This window comes from Fusarium oxysporum, chromosome 6 (genome assembly GCF_000149955.1).
Source record: "Fusarium oxysporum f. sp. lycopersici 4287 chromosome 6, whole genome shotgun sequence".
Lineage (NCBI taxonomy): Eukaryota > Fungi > Ascomycota > Sordariomycetes > Hypocreales > Nectriaceae > Fusarium > Fusarium oxysporum.
In genome coordinates, this window is record NC_030991.1 from 3,054,515 (window position 1) to 3,077,291 (window position 22,777).

General features: G+C 48.5%; 9 protein-coding genes across 10 annotated transcripts; 6 read left to right on the top strand and 3 right to left on the bottom strand.

The window, feature by feature from the left end:
• Positions 1 to 2,582: 2,582 nt before the first annotated feature.
• On the top strand, positions 2,583 to 2,729 carry FOXG_22668 (uncharacterized protein; the record flags this gene model as incomplete). The annotated part of the gene is made up of 1 exon (XM_018403075.1): positions 2,583 to 2,729. The coding sequence occupies one exon, from the start codon at positions 2,583 to 2,585 to the stop codon at positions 2,727 to 2,729; it is 147 nt and encodes a 48-aa protein (XP_018257936.1).
• Positions 2,730 to 3,911: 1,182 nt separating this feature from the next.
• On the bottom strand, positions 3,912 to 4,319 carry FOXG_22669 (uncharacterized protein; the record flags this gene model as incomplete). The annotated part of the gene is made up of 3 exons (XM_018403076.1): positions 3,912 to 4,044; positions 4,106 to 4,241; positions 4,310 to 4,319. 3 exons carry the CDS (start codon positions 4,317 to 4,319, stop codon positions 3,912 to 3,914), a joined length of 279 nt encoding a protein of 92 aa, XP_018257937.1.
• Positions 4,320 to 5,740: 1,421 nt separating this feature from the next.
• FOXG_22670 (uncharacterized protein) lies at positions 5,741 to 11,526 on the top strand (the record flags this gene model as incomplete). The annotated part of the gene is made up of 3 exons (XM_018403077.1): positions 5,741 to 6,186; positions 6,246 to 11,394; positions 11,464 to 11,526. The coding sequence occupies 3 exons, from the start codon at positions 5,741 to 5,743 to the stop codon at positions 11,524 to 11,526; spliced, it is 5,658 nt and encodes a 1,885-aa protein (XP_018257938.1).
• Positions 11,527 to 15,636: 4,110 nt separating this feature from the next.
• FOXG_17072 (uncharacterized protein) lies at positions 15,637 to 15,750 on the top strand (the record flags this gene model as incomplete). The annotated part of the gene is made up of 1 exon (XM_018397094.1): positions 15,637 to 15,750. The coding sequence occupies one exon, from the start codon at positions 15,637 to 15,639 to the stop codon at positions 15,748 to 15,750; it is 114 nt and encodes a 37-aa protein (XP_018257939.1).
• A 200-nt stretch (positions 15,751 to 15,950) lies between these two features.
• Positions 15,951 to 16,415, top strand: FOXG_17073 (uncharacterized protein; the record flags this gene model as incomplete). Its single annotated transcript, XM_018397095.1, has 2 exons — positions 15,951 to 16,111; positions 16,319 to 16,415. 2 exons carry the CDS (start codon positions 15,951 to 15,953, stop codon positions 16,413 to 16,415), a joined length of 258 nt encoding a protein of 85 aa, XP_018257940.1.
• Positions 16,416 to 16,599: 184 nt separating this feature from the next.
• Positions 16,600 to 16,814, top strand: FOXG_22671 (uncharacterized protein; the record flags this gene model as incomplete). The annotated part of the gene is made up of 2 exons (XM_018403078.1): positions 16,600 to 16,602; positions 16,707 to 16,814. 2 exons carry the CDS (start codon positions 16,600 to 16,602, stop codon positions 16,812 to 16,814), a joined length of 111 nt encoding a protein of 36 aa, XP_018257941.1.
• A 246-nt stretch (positions 16,815 to 17,060) lies between these two features.
• FOXG_17074 (uncharacterized protein) lies at positions 17,061 to 21,280 on the top strand. Of its 2 annotated transcripts, XM_018397096.1 has the most exons (3): positions 17,061 to 18,523; positions 18,574 to 20,840; positions 20,897 to 21,280. In XM_018397096.1, the coding sequence occupies exons 1-2, from the start codon at positions 18,481 to 18,483 to the stop codon at positions 20,235 to 20,237; spliced, it is 1,707 nt and encodes a 568-aa protein (XP_018257942.1). In that variant the 5' UTR covers positions 17,061 to 18,480; the 3' UTR covers positions 20,238 to 20,840; positions 20,897 to 21,280. The 2 variants fall into 2 exon arrangements, with proteins under 2 accessions (XP_018257942.1, XP_018257943.1); XM_018397097.1 differs by having other exon boundaries at positions 17,061 to 20,840.
• Positions 21,281 to 21,508: 228 nt separating this feature from the next.
• Positions 21,509 to 21,697, bottom strand: FOXG_22672 (uncharacterized protein; the record flags this gene model as incomplete). Its single annotated transcript, XM_018403079.1, has 1 exon — positions 21,509 to 21,697. One exon carries the CDS (start codon positions 21,695 to 21,697, stop codon positions 21,509 to 21,511), a length of 189 nt encoding a protein of 62 aa, XP_018257944.1.
• Positions 21,698 to 21,762: 65 nt separating this feature from the next.
• On the bottom strand, positions 21,763 to 21,991 carry FOXG_22673 (uncharacterized protein; the record flags this gene model as incomplete). Its single annotated transcript, XM_018403080.1, has 2 exons — positions 21,763 to 21,791; positions 21,874 to 21,991. 2 exons carry the CDS (start codon positions 21,989 to 21,991, stop codon positions 21,763 to 21,765), a joined length of 147 nt encoding a protein of 48 aa, XP_018257945.1.
• Positions 21,992 to 22,777: the final 786 nt, after the last annotated feature.

The following is a 22,777-nucleotide window of genomic DNA, read 5'->3' on the forward strand; positions in this document are numbered from 1 at the left end:
CTTGATGACCTGAATCCGTACTCGATACCTTCAAGGGCTCGAAGAGTTGAATGAAAGGGAACTGAGTGGCAATGTTGCACATGTCAAACGAAAGTTTGCGCTTGTCTCACAGGCGATGATGGTCCGTAAATGATATTCGTGGAGTCAGATTGAAACAAGTCTGTATGGAGTTATGGAGTTGTCAGCGAACGAGGTCTTGTTACTACTGTAGATCCGGAATGAGCATGTATTCACCGTAGATCGTTACATGATTTGGGTAATAGCCCATGTAAAGAAATAGATGGCTCCTTAAAGGTGACTGATGCCATATCCGAAATGTCGTTGCTAACACCAACACCTTTACCTCCTTCAAATCATACGTTGAAGACATATGTCACAATGAGTCGCATGTTGGTCTCGCTGACTTTATCTATGGCGTCTAGGTCTAAGATGGAAAGCCACCATCGAAGCCCTGGATGAGGCGTCAGTTGGAAAGGATTGGGTTGCCAGACGGCATTATCGGATGTGCTGGCTACTAAGAAACAACTATGAGGGGCACACGACAAGACATACGTGATATCAACGTCGTTATTGTAGAATCGAGTTCTGCCAATAAACCACTTAAACCTATCCACAATTTCCTTCAAATGTGCGGTAGGGCATGTACTCGTCCACCTTCCCCGTCAAACCAGCTATCTAGCCTTAGAGTATACCTCCTTCAAGTATTCTTCCCATTCACCTCCTTCCCCTTCGACAAACTCACCAGATTTATTTCTCGTTTCCACTGCCTTGATGCCATAACCGCCTTCAAAGCCATTTGCACGTCCCAATACAACAGGTATGAAAGTTAAATGTCCAGGACACTTCTCCTTACATCTCATTATATGACAGGTACGTTGATAAATGGAAGTATGAATTATCTCATTGTAATAGAAGTGTTTGTGTTTGGACTTGTTCTAGTTAGCACATGGGCTTGGTAGGCAAAGAGGTTGGAGTGTGTCTTACACAGGCGAATCCGACTGTCATCCCCTTGCTTTCAGCATTTTCGACTTCTTGAGCGAACTGTTTCTCAAGTTCTTCTTTAGACTTTTTTTGGTCTTTATCGCTCATTTTCTGCACAGCGGAATCTCGTTACAGAATAATGTAGAAACTAGATTGATTTAAAGAGTTGCTGCTTAAATGTGAGCATGCGTACCGACTTGAAGTGGAACATCGGTGCCTTTATATATTGGATGGCTACAGGTAAAGGATGACGTTGCTACGAAGGGTGAAATATAAAACGCAGATTCGCACCCCCAGATGACACTGCAACTGGAAGCGACGTTAGGAACGTGATCCGGTATGGTAGTGTCACTGTGTGGTTGCAAATGATAGGTCATTGACAAGGATGTCGCGCGGAACAGAGTCCATCCGCCTCAACCAGGAGCATTGAAGAATTTGGAGGCAGAATTTAGCGCTCTGGATCAGGCGCCACTGCGCATGTCCACCTGTGAGTCAACGGCCTGTCAGTCAAGGCAGGAGATGTATCAATAACGAGCGTCTGTGCAGAGCGATCCAGGTCCAGGCCGAGCCACCTTTCAACCCTTATAATACACTACCGATAGGGTGGCGATCCGATAGGCTCGGAGTGATTATTCTGTAGTGGATCCTGGGGTTTCAGCGGCATGTTTAACAGCGAAGTGTGCTAACCCTTGAAGTGTGACGTGACAACCAATTCGTAAAGTGGGTATAATGGCAAAAATCATTGAGATCTAAGCTCCGTTCTAGAGACTACAAGGCCGGGGGGACGAAAAGCAACAAATTTCAGGATAGTCCTGGATCCCTGTACTGCTGAAGTCAGACAGTCGGTAAACTTTGAGGCCTGACACAGGCCTGCCAGCACATACGTGAAGCACATAGCGAGAGTTCAGGATCGTGGCGTGCCATACAAAAAATGCGGCTCTGCAAAGGAAACATCAGTCTGACACCGTGCCTTGACGGCCGGCATTGGCATTTTTCGTGATATAGATAGTAGTATATACGAGAAACAGACTCTTGTAAGTATTCTCATAGCGTGCTTTCATTGGGATATGTCGAAAAGAGTCTGAAGACATGACTTGAAACATGTGCAAGATACACGATGAGCCGCTTGACAGTGTCGTGCTCTCATCCATGGCGTACTGACGAGGCCAAAAGGAAATAGTAGAAGCCTGGCCGCGAAGCAGAGCCTCATCCCTCTTGATAGTCCTCCGTTTGTTGTTTCTTCACCGCTCCATGGATGACTGGTTGAGGATCCCTTGCTACAATTGACGTGTAACAATGTGGCCAATTGGCGGTTGGAAAAGGTGACGGACAGCCTGACTCTGGCGTAGGTCGCTCGCAACGAGACAGCAAGCAAAAGCTCTGGGTGAAGGACAGGGGCAGCAACATCGGCCGCATCTACAAAGGTCGACCTTGCAAAAAGTCCACACACACGAGACTTCTGTGTCCCAGGATCCTGCGGCCTCAACTTGGAAGCGCGTAACTGAGGCCAGAAGTGCAGGCTGGCCTTAGAGTCAGTGAGAACTATCAAGCTGTAGCTGCATTTGTGACCCAGCAAAGTTGTAGGCGTGTCGAGATGGATCATGATCTTCGAAGCTGTACAAACTCTTGAACTTCAGTATCATCGAGAGAAGCATGTGAAACGCAAAGAGAAGACATCAGTGTCATGCGCACAGAAGCGTAACGAGAGGAGGTACCCTGAGGCGGCTGCCAAGTACGCAATAGTTTAGGTGGTGACTGGGATTTTGCATGAACAAGGGTTCTTCCGTTTCCCTCGGAGTCCTCCACAATTCGGGCCCTAGTTTGCGCCCCGTTAATAGCATCTGGTGGCGGGAGACGTCCAATAATGAGGATCTATTTGAGCTAGCTGAGGTCCGTGTTTGCTCTGGATCCTTGTTGCATATATTACAACGGGTTGCAAAGGCGGGACTGGTAGCCTGCAACGTGGCTGGTAAGGCCTTTAAATTGACAACCATGAACCCCTGAAGCGCCACATGCGTCGTCAAGCTTGGCACTGGACCGTGCCAAATTGGTTTGTATAATCCCTGGAGTCATTTTGGTAAACAAGGGTGCTATGAGCCCGGAAGGTTATGGAAACGCCAGTTTGCATTGCATCCCGTCCCTGCTCGCGCTAACTTGAGACTGACTAGACATGCCCTCAGATGAGCCGCGGTGCTCATACTTTGGATGCGCCAGTCTGCAGCAAAACCAACAGTGGAAGCATCGCTTATGCAGTATTTCCTTAACCAAGAACATGGAAGCTAGATACCAGGCATCAGCGCGAAAGACGGGAGAGAAGCAGGAGTGAAGGGACAACAGATCGTCAGTTCTATGGACGCTATTGTAACTAGGACATTCGTCTGGTGGCTCGAGAGTGCTCGGATATCTTGATATGTACACCGGTTACAAGGACGAACAAACTGTATATGCCTTGATGATTTAATCGAGACCGCTTTGGCGGCCTCATCAATCATACAGTTACAAACAACCAGTAAAATCGATGTAGTGTGCACACCGCAAGTAGCTGACCATGGAAGTATTGGCGAACTTGGCATGTCTGATATGTAGCCAGATAATTCAGTGCCATTAATAGAAGTCCATGAAGCGGAAAGAGGGGATTACAGGGATAGGACAAGCTCTGGCAGCTGTCAAGCACACAACAGCCCTGCGGCAGGGGTACGATATGAAACTGGGTTCAGCAGTAAAAATATGCGGGATACACAATGAGTTGGTTGATAGCGCTGTGCTCTTATCCACGGCGCAATGATGAGGCCAAAAGGAAATAGTACAAGTCCGGTAACAAATCAGAGCCTCATCCCTCTGAATAGTCATCCGTTTGTTGTTTCTTCACCGCTCCGCTGATATCTGACTGAGGCCCCCGTGCTAGAGTTGATGTGTGACAATACGAACACCTAGCGGCTGAAATTAGGATCAAGAATGGGAATTTTCTTGAAAGCTAACATGCTGATGCTGACGTAGGTCGCTTGTGCTGCGGCAGTGAGCAAAGGCTCCGGGGTGGAAGAGGCGTAGCAAAATCGGTTGCATCTGCAGAGACCAACCTTGCGTAGAGTCCACAGACACGACACTTCCGTATCCCGGAACCTACGGTCTTAAATTGGAGTCGCGTAGGCGATGCCAGTAGTGCAGGCTGGTGCTAGAGTCAGTGAAAGGTTTTAAAGCTGCAGCCGCATTTGACCCAGCGGTGCTCTGAGCTTGTAAAGATGGATCCAGCGAAGCCTGATCTGATCTACCATGTTAGATAATAATTAACAGGATACTGGTGTTCTGAGGCCATCGAAGCGGCACAAACTGTTGAACATAAGTCTCTTATATGCATGCGTTATTTGTGACAAGTCGCTGCCTTCATGAACCGTCCGTCTAATGCTGGCTGAATATGTACATGGCCAACCAGCAATAAGTAATTGGCCTAACAGATATACTAGATTTGCTTATGTTAAAAAAGGGGAAGCAAGGTTGAGAAAACAGGGCCCAAAATTCGTCATTCAAGCCTTTTCAAGCTTCCTGCCTTGACCACCAACTGGCCCAACTCCATCAATCCATTATCTTCACAATTCGTCTTGATCTCACTTAAAAAACAAACAGGCGAACCACCAACGCTTTCGTGAATACGATCCATTTCGAATAGAGTCAGCGGTGAGTTTCAATACCCTGGCGAACTGGCGGATTGGTCCTCGGGCTCGTCTCGATTACGGACGATCATAAGGCTGGGATTTGAGCGAGCCAGGATGTACACTCTCAATGGTGCCACCCGTCAATTCAGTATAAAGTTTAGCTCGTTTGATGCATGGGCGCTTGGTGCGACTACGGTCTGTGCCGCTGGAGCCCTGCGTGCCTGAAGGATGAGACAGCGGCCCGCTTAACGGATGCGGTTACCGTGTATGGTACACGCTCAGCCATCGCGTAGAACAACATGCGTGTCATACTATCCACAGACTTCAATATGTACAGGTAATATTAGAACGTACAAGCCGAATAGCTCTGAGTGTTGCACATCAGTGCCGACACAGTGAACACGTAAGGGCAACATCTCCAGGCATCGCTGCGGGGTGAGCACACCGCTATTTGGCAATGTGAACAACTTGAACGAACCCGTTCCGTGTGGCATACAACCTGATAAGCCAGTGCCGCCCCTTGAAGTAGCGCAAAGAGTAAACGGCAGGGATTGGGTAGGTCTTGGCGGTTTCCAACCACAAACTAGCCCATTACTAGGGATGCCGTGTGAAACATGGTTCATCCGTCTCACCCGCATCACTCTTCAGCGCCCTGCTCAGCGCCCCTGCAACCGGCGGCTGGAACACATTCCGGGTACAGGCCCATGTGTTGATGAGCTTTTTGACACCAATGCAAGTGTATAACATACCCCCTCCAAGGCATAAATACTAGGATTGTTTGGGTAGCCGGTCTTGGGGTTCCAGTCCATTGCATAATTACATGAGTCGGCTTTCGGACTACCCTTTCTCAGTACCCTTTCCAAAATCATTCGCGAGGCAGTTTGAATGATGCTATTCAGGCCAGTAGTGCGGCCAGTCGGGCCTCATCGTCACCATTTCTCCACATCACTTGATCAACTCGTGAAGGATCAGGCATATAAAGTTGCCGCATCCGATGAAATATTGGTTGGGTTTTCCTATACACTCCAAATATCACATTCCATGACACTATTTTACTAATACTCTACAATATCGTTTATCCTTGACGTTCGTTATACATGCTTTCAAACATGTACCAAAACAATGATTCTCGTACCTCAGAGTCTTCCAAACTTGCATCGTCTACCTCAGAGTCGGGCTTGATGGTAAACGAGGGCCGAAATGAGTCCATCGCGGAGGCCACTGCCCCTAGACATGGAATCAGCGAGAAGAGGTATAAAGACCGAACGCTTGATTATCATTCGCTACTGCCCTATGAGACCGAGTCAGAGTCTCAGGCCGACGTGTGGTTGCAGAGAATCATCAATGAACTATATACCTCAATCAAGGGACACGACTTTCGTCCTGGCGCTCTCCAATTGACCAAACAGCTCAGTAGTTGGCTCCAACTCAAGCATGAGATGAGCAGGAACAAGCGCGCAAAGCTTGTTAAGCTCTACTATTGGCTTTCGCTCAAGCCTGGGTTAAACCATACGTGCTCAAATAGCTTCTGTGAGATGTTCAAGACTCTGACAAAGTACGTTCCCTCTCAATCAGCACATATTGGATTCCCAGAGACTGACCGCTATCCAATAGGGAATCTCACTATCTCGAGCCAGAGAAAGACCTTCTCCTGGACTGGAAACCTTTGTGGCAGCAGATGAAAGCCCGTAACTTCTATGACGATCAGGCGTCTTTCCCAACAGGGAATTTTATCTCAACTACTTGTATCGAAAGAATATGTGCCCATGCCCGCCTTTATTTCGACCCTGCACAGCGTTATGCGATACTTGAGGAAATTCTGCCGTTCTTCAAAGCAGATACGGTGCCAAACGCCCTGGTTGTTGTTGATGTCCTGACCGCCCTGTTTCCGACGAGACCTGCGCCAGTTGACATGCATGCATCAAGAACAGACTCAATGTTTCCCACATTCTTCCATTTGTGGGCCCTCATGGGGAAATCCGTGGACTCGGATTTTCTCTTCATCAAACTGTTTTCGCGTTTCAGTAGCGATCATCTGTGTTCCTTGGATACCAATTTTGGTCGCCACGGCATTTTCACAGAAAATCAGTCCAACATAATTTTCACAGCTATTCAGGGGCTGTTCGGAGACACACCTCGATCCAATAGCCTGGATGATTCTCATTTTATAGCTCGTCTAATTGTCCATTCAGTGGCTCCTGCATGTGATGGAGATGATTGTTCTATTTTGACGAGCTTGGAAGGGCTACTGAATCATGTCCAACAACTAAGCCCTTTGACGCAAAGGGAGGGCCGGCTCATTCGTTGTCTTACCACTGAGTTCGTCTCGCGCTGCAATCGCGAAAAGAGTGGTGAGCTAAGAACACCTCAGAGTCGCAAGATCGATGACGAGTTGGAAAGACGCTTCGTGTCGTTACTGAAGGGAGTGACTTTTAGGGGCCTATACTCCAGTGATGAAGGCGTATGCGACGACCACTGCATAGCTTTGCAAATGCTCGCTTATCTGGATCCCGACCTGGTGTTGCCGAGCGCCTTGCAACGATTTTATGCCAGTTTCCAGCGTATCCATGAGATATCTACTATCATACCGACTTTGAAAGCATTAAGGATGTTAGTTCCTATCATGTGCAAACTCAAAGGATATCGATGTCACATGACTACGCTCCTGGATCTTGCTATCAGAGGTATTGATGCCAATGATCCAATTGTAGCACACCACACGCTTTGCTTCATCAGAAATTTTGCTTATAGCATTCCTATGGTAACTTTGGCGGAAGCGGGCAACTGCATACATGACAATATGCTAGCGACAGAATGGGTCCAGGATCAAAGAAATCGCATGGAACATGAAGGCTCCAACATGAGTTTGAACTACAACGAAATGAGCGACCAGGTTGAGGCCAAAATTTTGAGATCCTCGACTTTCGCATTCAAGCAGATAATTTCGAAGTTGATGGATGGAGTGTTCATGCTCTTGGACAATCTACCAACCGCTGGTCATATCCGGGAAAGCACCCATGAGAACGTTGTCAGGAGTGTTTTGCAGCCTGCACTATCGACCCTGTTCGCATCGCTTTCACCAGAACTATTCGATACGGCCCTCGAAAAGGTAGTGGAATTTACCACCAATCGTGGTATTCTCGAAGCAAGGGACGAAATGGCATCCATCCTGAACGCGCTTTGCAAGGTCAACCCTGAGAAGGCGCTCAAGGTTTTCGTTCCAACGCTCATCAGTAATATCAGAAGTGAGATTACTCTGAACGGCGCCGCCTCTGGTAATGGTAACGAAACAAATTGCCTACCTAGAGACCAGGCCCTGGCTCGGTACATCAAACTGCTGAATAGTGCTGTGGATTTCATTGGCTGCGAAGTATTGCAATACAAGAATGAACAACTCGATCTTATCAATCACCTACAAGACACGTGTCAAGGACCCTGTAGTCTTTTAGCATCACGCTATGTTGCAGACTTGCTCCAGAATCTAACCAGCACCTACTCACTTGATCACACTTTATACGAGCCCCAAACCATGATGCGTGGCCTAGATGCTGATGATTGGGGAAAGACCACTGAACCAGCTGATTTAACCATACGATGGCATCAACCCTCCTCAGCCGAAATATCATTTGCCGTTGAACTTGTTGTGTCTCAAACAAACTTTCTCAAGGAGAAAATGGGCCGGTATATTAGCAACTCCCAAAGAGCCAGCCGATATCACGAGTTTCCACGCTTGATTAATCACTCTCAGTGGATTATTTCAAGCGTGGCTTCCTTGATTGACCTTAAACAGGTGGTCGGACCTCAAGCTGATGAATTCCCATCAATTGAATTCTATGAGGACGCAGAGTTGCTTGTGCCACTCGGATACGCAGACGGTTATGCACTGAGGCTGGGCGATCCTGACTACAGAAAGCTGCATCAGTGCCGTGAGGATATCGGCTCTCTTATTCTCAAGTGTCACAAATTCCTCAGCGAGTCTCAAAACACCGATCCAACATCTCATGTAACACTCTGCTATGCTACCGTCGCTTGGGCCGTGGATGTTGGTATTACCAGGACCACGCCTCTTTTTCAATATCATCACGGCATCTACGAAAATGACACTTATGACTTCTTCATTCCGGGTCTAAGGAAACCGTACCCCCGGCCACTTCTTGTCAAGCGCATGGAAGTATATCAGCTTGACCGACGCAACAATAACACTGCTGCAAGACGCATGACTGAGCTAGATAAACAACTGGTGAACCATCTCGCCAATTGTATTTTCTCTCTTTATGGAGATGTACAAGTTGCTGCTCAATTAACTCTAAACAAAATGGCAGCCCACTTTATTGGAGGCAAAGAAAAAGCGGCATCTGCCTTCCTTCGGCATTTCAAACAAGCGCTTGAGGATGGCGTTGAGAGCAGAATCGAAGCAGGCCTATGTGCCTTCGCTCGTCGGCCCAATCTTTTCGCGAGAACAGTCATGTTGAACTGGGGCTTGGCTTCTGAAGCCATAAGATTGTATATTGATGCTGCAGGTATTGATAAACCTAAGATTCAAATGCTTGTTGAATTGGCTTCCGAGAACCTAGCTGAATTTGGAAAGCTCCTCGAGCATCCAACGCTGGCGGATGATGAAGTCGTGGAAGAAATCAAACCCCCCGAAGATGTCTCATTCGCCATTCGAAGTCGACGCAAGTTAAGCCAACAACGTCAGAAGGAGGTAGAAGAGTCCCAGGCCAGCTTGGGCTTAGAACTGACACGACGGTCCAAAAGCGCGAATCAGACGACTGCTCACCTATGCTTAGTCTTTGCCACCAATTTGTGCCTTCGGTTTTCCACAACGCCACCTCGAGAGTTCGTTCATCTTGTGATCAGGGGTACGAATAACCCTGTTCCATATCTTCGAGTCCATTACCTCCAGGCCTTCACTGTCGTGCTTTTCAAAATGCGCGAGCAAGCCTTATGTGGTTACAGATACCATAACTATCTTTTCGGCCAGCATGTGAATGACAAGAACCGCTCCGAAGTCCTGGTCCGAAAGGGCGACGGAAATTTCACCGATGACTTTCTCGAGGCATTCAAGAAATCGGAGACTCCACTCTATATGGTAGATGCTGGTTACCCCGGCTGGCTCGTTTGGGGCAAGAAGTTCACCTCGTACAAAGCCGAGCCTCTCTCGTTCAACTCCTACGATGAAGAGGCGACATCACTTCTCGACGACATAGGGCAGCGCTTGGACCACAAGTGGCTTTCTGATCTTTTCAATCATCTCGAGCAAGAGGAGCCGAATTCATGCCGTTCAGACTGCCTAGATCTCTTGGTACATGTATTCTATCTTATGCATGAAGGCAAGACGGGAATCAGTCTGGAGGATGTGAAAGAATTGACGCAAATGGTTTTTGGAGATGGCAATGATAATGACCGACACCGGGTAGCGTCAAAGATCGTTGGTGCTTTGGTTAAAAGCTGCCATGATCAGCCTTTATCGACCCAAGATCGAATTTATGAGTACGCTGCGCCCTTCATACTAAAAGTTGTTACGAACAACTTGAGCCCTGGGAATTTGGAAAGCTGGCTGGGCTGCCTAGATGTGATTACCGTCGACAGGGATCCTCGGCGTTGCTATCGTATCGTGGACAGTCTCAAGACATTGCGGCTAGGCAAGAAACATAACTCTATTTTCACTGACCAGTCCACGATCAAGTTACTTGAATTACTTTTCAACAACTTTGGCTGGCATTTTGAACCCCGACAACAGATCCTCGATAACCTTCTCAAACATATGAATAATCCTCACCCAACAGTCTGCCAGGAGATAGGCAGACTTCTGTCTGAAATACACAGGACCCAATATCACGAGTCATTCGAAAGCGTGAGCAAGCTTTTAGAGATCAACAAGAATACTTCAGACACTGGCATCTTGCCTTATAAGCCGACGCAACAGTTCAAAGCAACCATGAAACAAGTATTCGATCAGCTGAAAGAATGGCGTATTAGCCAAGATTCCGAATCGTACAAATCGGGCTCCCGAACTGTATTGACGTGGCTTGATTGCACGCTCAGGTCCCACATGTGTACGCAGCTTGTGCCCTTCCTTGCTACGCCGATTATGGAAGAGCTGTCGCACATGATGGACGTTGAAGGAGATGTTGAATTTCACATACTTCCATTGGATCTATTTATGCGATTACCTTATATTCCCTTTCCATGTGGCCAGGTTTCAGCCTTCGTCAAGACTTTGATCGAGCTTAGCAGCATGAAGGCAAGCTGGCGTCAACGAGCGTACGCTTTGGCCAACATGGGTACAGTCTCCGCCATGAGCCCTTTTCTTACGAGGGCTGATGAAAGAACAGCTCTACTTAGAGCTGTGTCTGAGAAATTGGTTGACAAGGCACCTGAGGTACGCCAGGTAGCAAGACTTGTGCTTGTTAGTATGATTGGTCGCCTACCTCGTCGAATTCGCGATCCCATCATAACACACATTAAAGGTGAATGCACGAGGAAGCTCAAAATCAAGCCAATGTCGAGGCAACAGCGCCACGCTGATGGGGCGGAGGCCATTCCTGGCATAGAGCATCACGCTGCAGTCCTAGAATTGGGGGCTTTGGTCACCGCATCGGTCCGAGACGATGCACCCCTACCGAACTGGATTGGTGAAGTAGTGGAGCTATTATCCAAATATGCCGCAGCTAATCGTGGTATGGCTGCTAGAGATGCTGGTATAATCGTAGGCAACTTCAAGTCGTCTAGACAAGCCAGCTGGGTAGATGATAAAAAGGTATGTGTCAGTTGATGGTTCGGACTTTCGGCCAGAGTGGCAAGCTGGGTACTAATCAACATTCAATAGAATTTCACAGAGGAGCAGTTAATGTATATGGAAGGGGTGTCAAGCATGAGGCATTATTCATGAGGTTACCATTATTCGGAATCAATTTATGCGGACTTTGCGAGTTTTCAAATGGGCCAGGCGAAGGGATTATGACATATTGATATTAGGAACGTTCATTGGGCGGCATGCTTCGCAATGAAGTTGAAGAAGACATAATGGCGCCTCCTTTTGCCATTCGGGGATACGTCTGGATATACAAGTCGTCTATCGCCTCCGCTTCACGGAATGTCCACTTCAGTAAGTGTATGGTTGTTGCTTCTAGCAGTTCTCTCTCCTAGATCGAGTTTTGTGCCAGTTTGTGGCTTTAACAATTGCCCTGGTAACTTAATGTTGAGGTATGATGAATGCCGTAGTACTGGGAGGCTCCTCCTCGGCCAAAACTTTGATGGTATCGACGACCAGCCCATTAAGTATGGCGACCCAGACCATGGGGCTCCAACTTGAGTAACATCACTCTACACCCCTATCGCAATGCATCTGATCATTGTAAACTACGATTTCATGGACACATCACAACGGGCCCGAGGCTTGGTTGGCCATCAACGCTTTTGATTTCATAATGCAAGGCAAGAGTTTCCGAGATATCTTGAACTACGATTGGTGTTCCATTCTGGCTGGACTTTGCAACGTAGGGCCAAAAAGCATAACGCCGTACTCGTCGGAGTTGAAGTTGACTATGTTTCTAACGGCATGTTTGATATTAGTGAGACAAGTACGAGCGAATAGAACTGCAGTGGAGGACAATATAGTCGATGGTATCAAATCAGGACCTTTAAATTAAGAAAAGAGTCGTCATCACTACAGAGCCAGCTCATTCGCATTGCTCCTGTCGTCAAGTTAGGGCGGTTGGCAACAACATACTACTCTAGGGGAATTGTAATGATTTGCCTAGTTCAAGGGTGCCCTGAGGTCCATGAAAACCTTGTTGCTCCTGTCGTGAATCACAAACCGAGTACATGTTCAATGGCCCACGATTCGAGATGGTTGGATGTGCACCGGCAATGCGAGATTTGCGCCAACATTAGATACTACTCCGCAAACCCACCAGCTTGTGAAGCTGTTGTGAGGGGTCGCTGGATGCTCTTTCTGCTGGCGCAAAACCCGAGAAGCGATCGGGATGACGTCAGAGATTGTCATTCCCGCAGTTTGCGTGAAACGCGTTCCTGCATTGCGTTTTAGGGCTGGAGGCGAGGAAAACCTCTCTACAACGAACGTTATCTGGTTTTGGTGAAGAACGAGGGCCGTGCTTAGCGAGGTACACCACTGCATATAGGTGGGGATCCGTCGTCGCTTCCGTGCCGCAGTGGCTGTTAAGCTTGCGTCATTCCCTTTGTACTCGAGTACATCCATGGCCTCAGAGTTTTTTGCTTCTTCACTACTCCGTACAGACCCGCATTCCGTCTGCCCCGGCGATGGACAGCCTGTACTAAACAAGCCCCCACCAGCGGCGCCCTTCTCATGAGGGTTTCTAATGTTTGTGAATTTCCTCTGCTCAAGGAGACAAGGCTTTCCATATTACTACATTCGATGATCGCCAGTGAAAGAGAGCGCATCACTCCTGCAGAAGGGAACTTGAGATGCCACACATTGCCACTCACATTTCACTTCCTCCGTCATACGTTCTATCATAAAAAGCGACATACTGGCACCGTTGGCAGAACATTTAAACCTGAGCTCGATCGCCCTTCATATCCCCCCCCAGAAGTATGCATCGAGTTGTCCAGCCTGGCTACCCAAAGTTCTTCAAGCTACCAAACCATCTTTACTGAAACGACTCCCCAACGATGTACAGAGACTCATTTTTTCGAACCTGGACTACCAGTTTCTCGTCTTCCTCTCCACGGTGAGCCGACCCTTTTACCGCATACTACATCCTCAACGCATGGTAACACCACGAGATAAGATTAAGTTTGTCATGAGACTAGCAAAATAGCAAAAGACTTCCCAGAACATTGGGCTACCAAGAAAAGGAAAGATCGCCGACCCGAAAATTTGGAGTACTACTGGTGCTTCACTTTGACTTCGACCCACAAGACCGATTAGTATCGGAGCAGGAAGCGGGGCCTCAAGACCGGCTTGTGCCGCTCCGCCACTTCCGTATCGGATGTGGAGTAACGACTGGACTTCACGCACCATCTGGCTGCATCGTGACAATGCTCCTCAAGTTGCCCACTACGACCAAAAGAAAGTAGTAATAATCGTTACTATAGGTCTGTCTACACGATAGTAGAAGTCGTTTGCATTATCTTAGGCGGGCAAACGTTAGAAATGCTCGCGCCATGGAGCTTTGCTGCACCAAAGGCCCATGGAAAAGACTTGTGTGAATGCAGGTTAGTGATATTAAGCTATATGAAGGTCACATCGTGAGTACGACGCCAACCAGAGTTTGGCCTGAATAGAATAGAGAAACAGGATATGTGCATAGTCAATTATTAGCGGTGTTCTGGTCATTTCCCAACAGATAAACACAATCAGTGGGAATAGATGGTACTAAATGATCCCAGCAGAAGTCAAGATCTAGTGAACAAACCTAAAACCATAACTGTATTTTGTGCTCTAGTATTTATAATATCCAGCGCCGTAAGGCAATGTTATTGCTGGGCCATGGTAATTTGAAGCCTATCGTGCAGGATAGCCCGTTTGCTGCTAGGGCAGTCACGATATGCAGAGCCTGAATGTGATTTCATCAGGGTCTGCTGCTCGTGAATTGCAACTACACAAAGCGAAATCACTACTACATTATCTTAGAAGAGCCTCGTAATTACAGAAGGTCTACGCATTGGGCTAATCTCAGGGCAACAAGAGTTGAACTTGTAACTGTGCACTAAATACCAACGGAAATACCATTGGCACTAGAGACCGCACACTGGATAAAGCTGGTGATTTATAAGGTAAGAAATGTAACTGTGAGGCTACAAGGCTTGATGCAACGACTTTGCTCTGTTGGATGCATGCACAATGCGAACTTGGGGAGCCTCATGGTTGAAACATAACTAGATGGCAACAATGTGGCTAGTGTAGTTTTTGTAAAATAGGAACCAAGAACAAGAATACAATTCTCGATACTTCTTGACATACGTGACTAGAGTGCCCTCCCCATAGAGTCGCCTCTTATAGGCATTGTAATTGTTCGCCAACATAGGATCAGATTCATTTACAAAGCTCCGTAGGCGACAGGTTGGTACCTAACCTATAGGTATGGAGGCTAGTTAGCTTGCCACTATGGCGGATCCAATAGGAGCCGAGATCGTGGTGGAGCATGATGACACCCCTTTTTGACGTCAAAAAGATCGAGTCGAGTGGTGAGATCGACGAGCAAAGTCGAGACACCACGCGCAACTAGAAGATGGTGTGGCAGAAATGCGAATGGCTACCCGAAAAACGACATGAAACGTACCGATCGAACAATAAAAACATAAACCGACCGAAACCCACAAGAGTAGCGGCAGCAGCAGCAGTAGTAGCGATGGAAGGGCAATGCTGCAGAAGTCGCTGGATTTCCCGGGGGAGTCGCGCAGGGAGACTCAAAGATCACGGGAAGCGTTGAAGAGACAGATAGACATAACGAGGGACTGTCGGAGGCTCTTGTAAAACTGGAAGACACCATGGACGAGATGAAGGAATAGATGACTGAAGAACGACAGCCGGTCCACGAGCAGCTCAAAACCATCGCGATGAGTGCAACGGATGAACCCCAACGATCATATGATGCCGTGACACGACCCTCGATATGTATGCCCTAAGCCGCTCCCGGAACCGCGACCTCGACCGTTCCTCTCGTCCCCACGATTAAGACTCTGTACTGCACGATTGATATTTCGCGAATACATGACGATACCAGGCGCTTGGCCGGGACGATCCGAGCGACAGTGGAGAATCAAACCCAGGCCGAACTAGATCACTCCATGTGACGATGCCGAGCCGTGCTTAGGAGCCCAAGAACATCGGAACCTGCGTCCTACGAGACGATCTCTCCCGATTAAAGTGGACACTGTCAGCCGCAATACGACACCAAACGAGATCAACGAAGTTCGAGTAGAAGTCTTTGAGACTCTTGGCCGAGAGAGTGATACCGAGTTAGCGAAAGTAGCATAGCTCGGTAGGCGAGACGATCTCAAGGTTTACGGCTCCATGGTCGTATACTTCAAGAAGCGCCCCGAAGCCAAAGAATTCATCGGCGAAGGACTTTCGTGGCTGGAGGAGAGTTCGACACCACAAGAGTGCTTGAACGTCGCGACCGCGTAAAACAATGCTATAACTGCCAACAGATCACGAACCGAAATGTATCAGTGCGAGCGACCTCAAGTCTGCGGCAAGTGTACACGAGGAGGTTACCCTCGTTGCAGATGCACGGAAATGATCCCGAAGATGTGTTCCATGCGGCGGCTCTCATGAGTCACACAGCAGAACCAATCAGAAGTTCTATCCAACATCGTATGAGCAACATGTTCCGGCTGTTGCAGCCGAATGTGAGGAAACAAGGACCGGCACACGAGAGTCTGATCAACCACAAGGATATTCGGGATGTAGCAGTGTTGGCCATCCAAGAACCCCAAGCACGACAGATCCAAGGAAAGCAGCTGACGGTGCCAATGGGGCATCACGGGTGACTCAAGGTGGCGCTGACGACTGAGAGAGAAGGTAGATGGGTGATACAGAGTATTCCTTTTGGCGAACAAAGAGGTGGAGGCAGAGCAGGTGTTAGTAGAGTCCTTAGATGTGACTGCGGCGGTCATTCGCCTGCTAGAGCGTCTGGTCTTCATGGCGTCGGTCCACCCTGTTGAAATGCCCAAGCTCTACAGGACACATACAGAAAGCTTGGCAGGGCTATCACTGACGTGAGGCGAAGGCCAGGAAGGGCGGTGGATGGGGTGGTTACCGGCAACTTCAACTGGCACGGCCAGATGTAGAGTGGAGACGATGTATCGGTGGCAAAACAGGGCGTGATGGATTATCGACTTGATGAGCGAATTCATGCTTCGAAGCCCTCTCCAGCGAGGCGCAAATACATGGGAAAGCGGAAACTGTGGGAAAAATGGACTTGGTTTCTGTCTTTTGGGCAGCCTGCGGACGCACGTATCAAAGGTGCGTTGCATGGTACGTAGCAAGGATCAGATCATCCCATGATAGAGACAGTGTTTGATATCTCAGTTCCGGCGTCGAAACAGGACGAAAGACTCCTGTTTACTAATGCACCCAAGAAGGATATCAAGAATAGGATTGTGGATAGAGTAAGGGATAACCTGATGAGAAACAGGGTGCTGCAGAAGATGAACAAATTGACGTTGACGGTTTCGGAAGTCGCCTAGGCCTTGACACCTAGAGTCAAACCACCTTATACGTAAAACGGCGGCGGACCGACGATCTCACCCAGCTGCGATATGCTTGCACATACTGTAGGAACAGGGCGCGAGCGGCAAGATGTGCTGGTCAGAACCCCTGAAACCTCGAGGGTTTAGGAACCGTGGCGGCGAAGGAACATCACGATGCCATCCGATAACGCAAGATGAACCACTGCAAGGATTTCCTAGCGGACAACGACAACATCTGGAAGGCGGCTAAATATCCGAAGTCTAAAGATAAGAGAGCTTTTCGATGACTGCACAGGTCACGAGAGAAGACGGAACGAAAACGACAGATCATCGGGAACAAGCCGAAGAACTTCTAGCCAGGTTCTTTCCGCCATTGCCAAACAATGTCGACGATGAAGGATCCAAGCAACAGAGAGCTCCACTATTGATGCCTAAGTTGTCTGCAGAAGAAACAGAGCGTCGACTGCAAGTCGTGGCAGGCGCCAACAGAAGACAAACTACCAGCGATCGTCTGGAAGCAGGACTGGCGGTTGGTGAAGCACGATATCCTTGACATCTTCCAAGCATCATTAGAGGGAGACATGATACTGAAACACTGGACGCATGCCCATATCATTTACCGCCCAAGAAGCTAGGTAAAGATGACCATACGATCGCGAAAACCTGCAGACCGATCTCGCTTCTAGCCACGTTGGACAAGGTGTTGGAGTCCGTTATGGCTGAGAGAGTCCCCTACGCTGTAGAAGCTCACGGGCTCCTCCCGTCCGATCACATTGGCTCGCCCAAGCAGCGATCAGCAGAATAAGCCCTCGTATTTCTACAAGGACACATCTTCTTAGAATGGTCATGTTGTGAGTCTTGTCAGTTTCGAAGTGAGCGGAGTATACAATGGCGTATTCAACTTGAGACCATTGCAGCGTATGGAGACAAGAAGGATTCCAAAGGGCCTCCTGCGATGGGTTGATGCATTTTGCTCCGAGCGGACTGCAACCATTATGATCAATGGTCAAAGTTCTGAGAGCAGACTGCTACCATAAGAAGGACTCCCGCAAGGATCTCTTTCGTCGCGATGCCGCCTCTGTTCTTCAATGCAGATCTGGTGCAAACCCAGATCGACCGGAATGGTGGAGCCATTGCGTTCGTGGACGCCTACACTGCTTGGATATGTGGACCAATGGCGAAAAGCAACCGGGGAGGGATACAAGCGATAATTGACAAAGCTCTCGACTGGGAGAGACGCAGCGGCGCAATAGTTGAAGCGGAGAAGATGACGATGATACATTTCACGCGATACACAGGCAGAATAGACTCGGAATTCTTCACCATTAAGGGCAAGATGGTCGTTCCAAGGGATCAAATCAAGGTTCTTGGAGTCATTATGGACCTGCGCCTTTACTGAAAGCAGAACATCGCAAAAGGCGATAGAGTTGAAATGACTGACAGGGGTAGCTCCTTGTACAACCAGACAGCCTTTTACAGCCATCGTAGCTCCGGTTGTGGACTACGCCGCCAATGTCTAGATGTATGGGTGTAATACGGTTCCGTCACATGCCATCCATTGGAGGCAAAGGGTAGGAGCGCAGACGATCATAGGAACATTCACAAGCATGGAGACATAGATGATACTGGTATCAATACTTCTAATTCAGCATCGGTCAAGTACATGGATCTCATTGCCGTCGAACTTGCTCCAGGTCTTGCAACAGGTAACCTTTCAACCTGTTCAGTAATAGCGTTTGATAACACTTTAATACAGTCGGAACGGAGATCAAGCTCATTGGTAACGACAGCGGTGAAAGTGGGAGCATCTTGTCTGGCTATATCAGTCGTGTCGACCGAAATACTCCTATCTACTCACAATACACCGACTTTAACACATGCTACTACCAAGCAAACGCTTCTGCCTCGAGCGGAAGCTCTGGAAGTCCGGTTTTCAACGTCGACGGCCTTGCTATCGGCCTTCAAGCCGGTGGAATCTCCAATGCTTCAACTGACTACTTTCTCCCCCTGGACGCCCCACAGCGCGTACTGAAGCAGATCCAGAATGGCGGAGAGGTAAAGAGAGGCGACATTCAGACTGTCTTCAAGCGCAAGCCTTTCCTTGGCTGTCAGCACCTCCGACTTAGTGATAAATGGGAGAGTCTGTTTCGCAAAACTTTCCCTAACCTAAAGGGTCTCATTGTAGCTGAAAAGGTGCTGCCAGAAGGACCATCAGATGGCAAACTAGAAGCTGGAGATATTCTCATCAAGATTAATGGGAAGCTCGTCGATCAGTTCCTTTGCCTGAACACTGTCCTCGATGAGAACGTCGGCCAGACAGTGAGTGTCCTTGTCGCGCGACATGGGTGTGATATTGAGCAGGACATCGCCGTCCAGAACCTCAACGAAATCACACCTAGTTGCTTCTTCAGTTTTGATCGCACTATCTTACACGATATCTCATATCAGGTCGCTCACAGATACGGCCTCGCTTGTAGCGGAGTGTTCGTGAGCGACCCTGGTTATTTCCTCCACCCAATCCGGAGACTCGCGATCATTGATAGTGTCAACCACAATCGGACACCAAACCTAGTTGCTTTTGTACAAGTTATGAAAGAGATCCCAGTCGGAACTTCAGTCCCAATCAAATACTGGTACCCCGATAGCCGGTATAACCTGGAAACCGCTGTTGTGACTATCAATCGTGGTTGGTCCCAGAAGTTGAAAATGTTCAAGAGGAATGATACGACCGGCGATTGGGACGTTGAAGTCCATGCAAATACATCACCTTCAGTTCAGCAAGCGCGCCATCGCGTACCGCATAGGCCCTCTACCCGTATAATAGACCAAGTAGTTGCGAAAACTATCAGCAGCTTGGTTCGCGTCAAATGTTATACGCTACTTGCACTTGACGGGCTATCAGCGAATGTGACATCAGGCTTAGGACTCGTCATCGACACTACAGGCGGCTACATCATCATATCCAGGACTGTAGTACCGAATACATTGTGTGACATTGAAGTCACGATTGCCGACTCGTTTTCAGTCCCCGGAACTGTTAAGTTCCATCATCCATGGTACCACTACGCCATCATTCAATACGATACGAATCTCGTGCATCCCCCAGTCAAGAGCGCAAGATTGAGTAGAGAGGCTATCTCAGAAGGACAGAGAATCTTCTTTGTTGGATGTAACGGCAGTGATGAGATTGTACATGCTTCTACATCAGTCACTAAAGTCATTCCATTTGACGCAAACCTCCGTACCCGCCCAGAGCTCGTCCTGTCAACATCGACAAGATTGGTGTGGACACGAGACTCGGTGCTGAGTGCGACACTGGTTTTCTTATCGCAGAGGATGGTTCTGTTCAAGGACTCTAGATCACTTATGGAATTGTGGACGATCGCGACCCAGACCCTATCAAGGAGTACCTTGGAATAAGCTCACATATTATCGCCCCGAATACAGAAAAGCTCGGTCAAGGAGTAAACTTAAGCCTCAGGAGACTTCCCGTCGAGCTTCAACCTGTCAAGATTATTGACGCTAGAGCCATAGGCGTTTCTGAAGAGTGGATCGAAAAGATCCAGAACGACCCTGCAGACGCTTACATGTTCAAGGTAGAACGGACTTGGGGCCAGTTGCCTGATCAGTTTCAAAAAGAGGATGTCCTACTTAGTCTGGATGGCAATCTTGTCACTAAGCTCTCCGCCCTTGAAGCCACGGACGGGAAAGAATTTCTTAATGTGGTGATTTCACGCAAGGGTCAGCAAATCACTTTCAAGGCTCAGACCGTTCTTGAAGATGATTTCGAAACAACTGAGCTTGTAAGCTTTGACGGCTTGGTTGTTCAGAGGCCACACCGCACTGTTAGGCAGTCCATCGAGAAACTGCCCAGCGACGTTTACGTTACTTGCACATACCGCGGCTCGCCCGCACATGCATATCACGTAACTGCAATGGCTTTCATCACACATATCGATAACAAACCTGTAACTTCTCTACAGTCGTTGACAGCTATGCTTTCCAAGATTCCCCACAACACACGTAAGCTTTGTACCACCCCTTTATCTAAGATAATGACTTAATTGGTGTTTCTACAGACTTCAAGATGAACATGGTAGAGTACTCGGGAAATCCCTCTTTCGTCACCTTGAAGAAGAACGAACGGTTTTTTCCACTCACAGTATGGTCTCGTGATCCATCGGAATCAAAAGGCTGGAAACGGATCACATATGAGAATGGGATAGCTGCAGCAGGCGAGGGACATCACGGCCTCTCCATGTGATTGTTTTCAGATACTCACAGCCTCCGGCTTGACGAATGAAGCGGCGGGCATGAGAGCAGCAACAGATGTGTTGGTCGATTGTTTTCTAGTTGTAGCTTGTGTACGGTATTCTCTGCAATAAAGTTACTTCAAGCCAGCTAGATTCCTGAAATTATGATTTGAAGTATCCGAACAACCAATCCTATATCAAATCTTTCTACAGTCCCGTGCGTCATCGTACTCAATAAAATTTTAGTTTTCGCCAACTCAATTTTATTATTGGGCAACGATGTGAGTTGGTAAAATTTGATGCTAGAAATAGAAGTAGGTCCGGTGTTCGTGTTATCCGCACGCACGCCAGCGAGCAGAGACTGTTGATGATGAAGCCCACTAGCCTCCTTAACCGTAACACCTCGCCAACTGTCACAGAGGGCTTTCACTCCAGATATTAGACGTCAGCTGCGCCCACCTTAATCAGGGACTCTTCCATCTCCTTCCTTCCGCCGCCCAACTCCCGACGGTAGGTCAAGAGGCCTAATCGTTGGAAGTCAGGCCATGTTAGTGATGGCAAGTTCGTGTACTCGGGTGCTGTCGCATAGGTTGGCATCCAGAAATTCTTGGCTTCCTCGGTCGTCATCTCGATGGGTGAGCATGCATGCCTCATCTGGTTAATTCGGGGAGCTTGGCTACGCCGTTATAGGCTCATGTGGCAGGCGTGCCGCGGATGGTAACTGCATTGGTCAATTGGCACCGAAGCACTACCTGGACCAGGACGAACTCGACAACTTAGGTAGCTGCGCAGGGGATATGCACACCTGAAGGAAGCAGCCTGCTGGGTAGCGACGCTGAGCAGCCAGATCGATGCCTGGACCAGCTGACCACGGTCGGCAAGATCGGTGTGGGCAGTCAGGTCAGTGATATCGTCAGCCATGAGATCGACACCATCCTGGTCATTGTCGCCTGGGGGGGGGGGGGGCGTAAATGTCTGAAATGCTCGGGAAGTGCAACAGATCTCTCTGTCAATAACATGACGTCGATTGGGATGGCGAACGGGGGTCGTGTTGAGCAGGAAAGTTGATGGTGTGTTGGGCTACTGAAGTCGGAGGGGCTTCAGGTGCATTGCGAGGGCGGGAGATGCGTCGTGAGTTTAGGCGCTTTGCGGGAAATTGCAATCATGTCACAAAGTTCGCTACCCAGTATGCGCAAACCTGAAGGAACCTCCATCTTAATGCCTAGCCACGATATTCCACTCCCCTAGTACAGCCCTGCTTCTTGTCGCTATTGTTTAGCGAATGTTTGGATCAAGAGCGGTCTTTGGATGCTTGTTGCGGCGCGAACGTTTGGTCGTGGGGAGGGTCTACCGGAGGATTGTTGTTGAGCAAAAGTCTTAATTGGGAGCGGTTCCTTGGGTGCTTGGTGTTGAGCGAAACAGGAGTCGTGTCTTGCATAACCGCATTAAGCGAAACGTTGGACCAAAAGCGGAAGCCGCGCTGCTGTCATTTGTAACTTCGTTCTCGTACAGTCTTTCTCCAAGTCTGATCGTCAATCGCAGGTTCGTCATCCGCAGAGGGTTTCTTGGGAGCGAAATCTCTCTCCGCGAGCAGTATCTTGGGGGCTCATCGTTGAGCGGAAGCTCGTCGCGGTCGGTCGCTTGGAAAATTGTCGTGGAGCGAGAGTTGATTCTCGCGGGCACATTCTTCGAAACTCATCGTGGAGA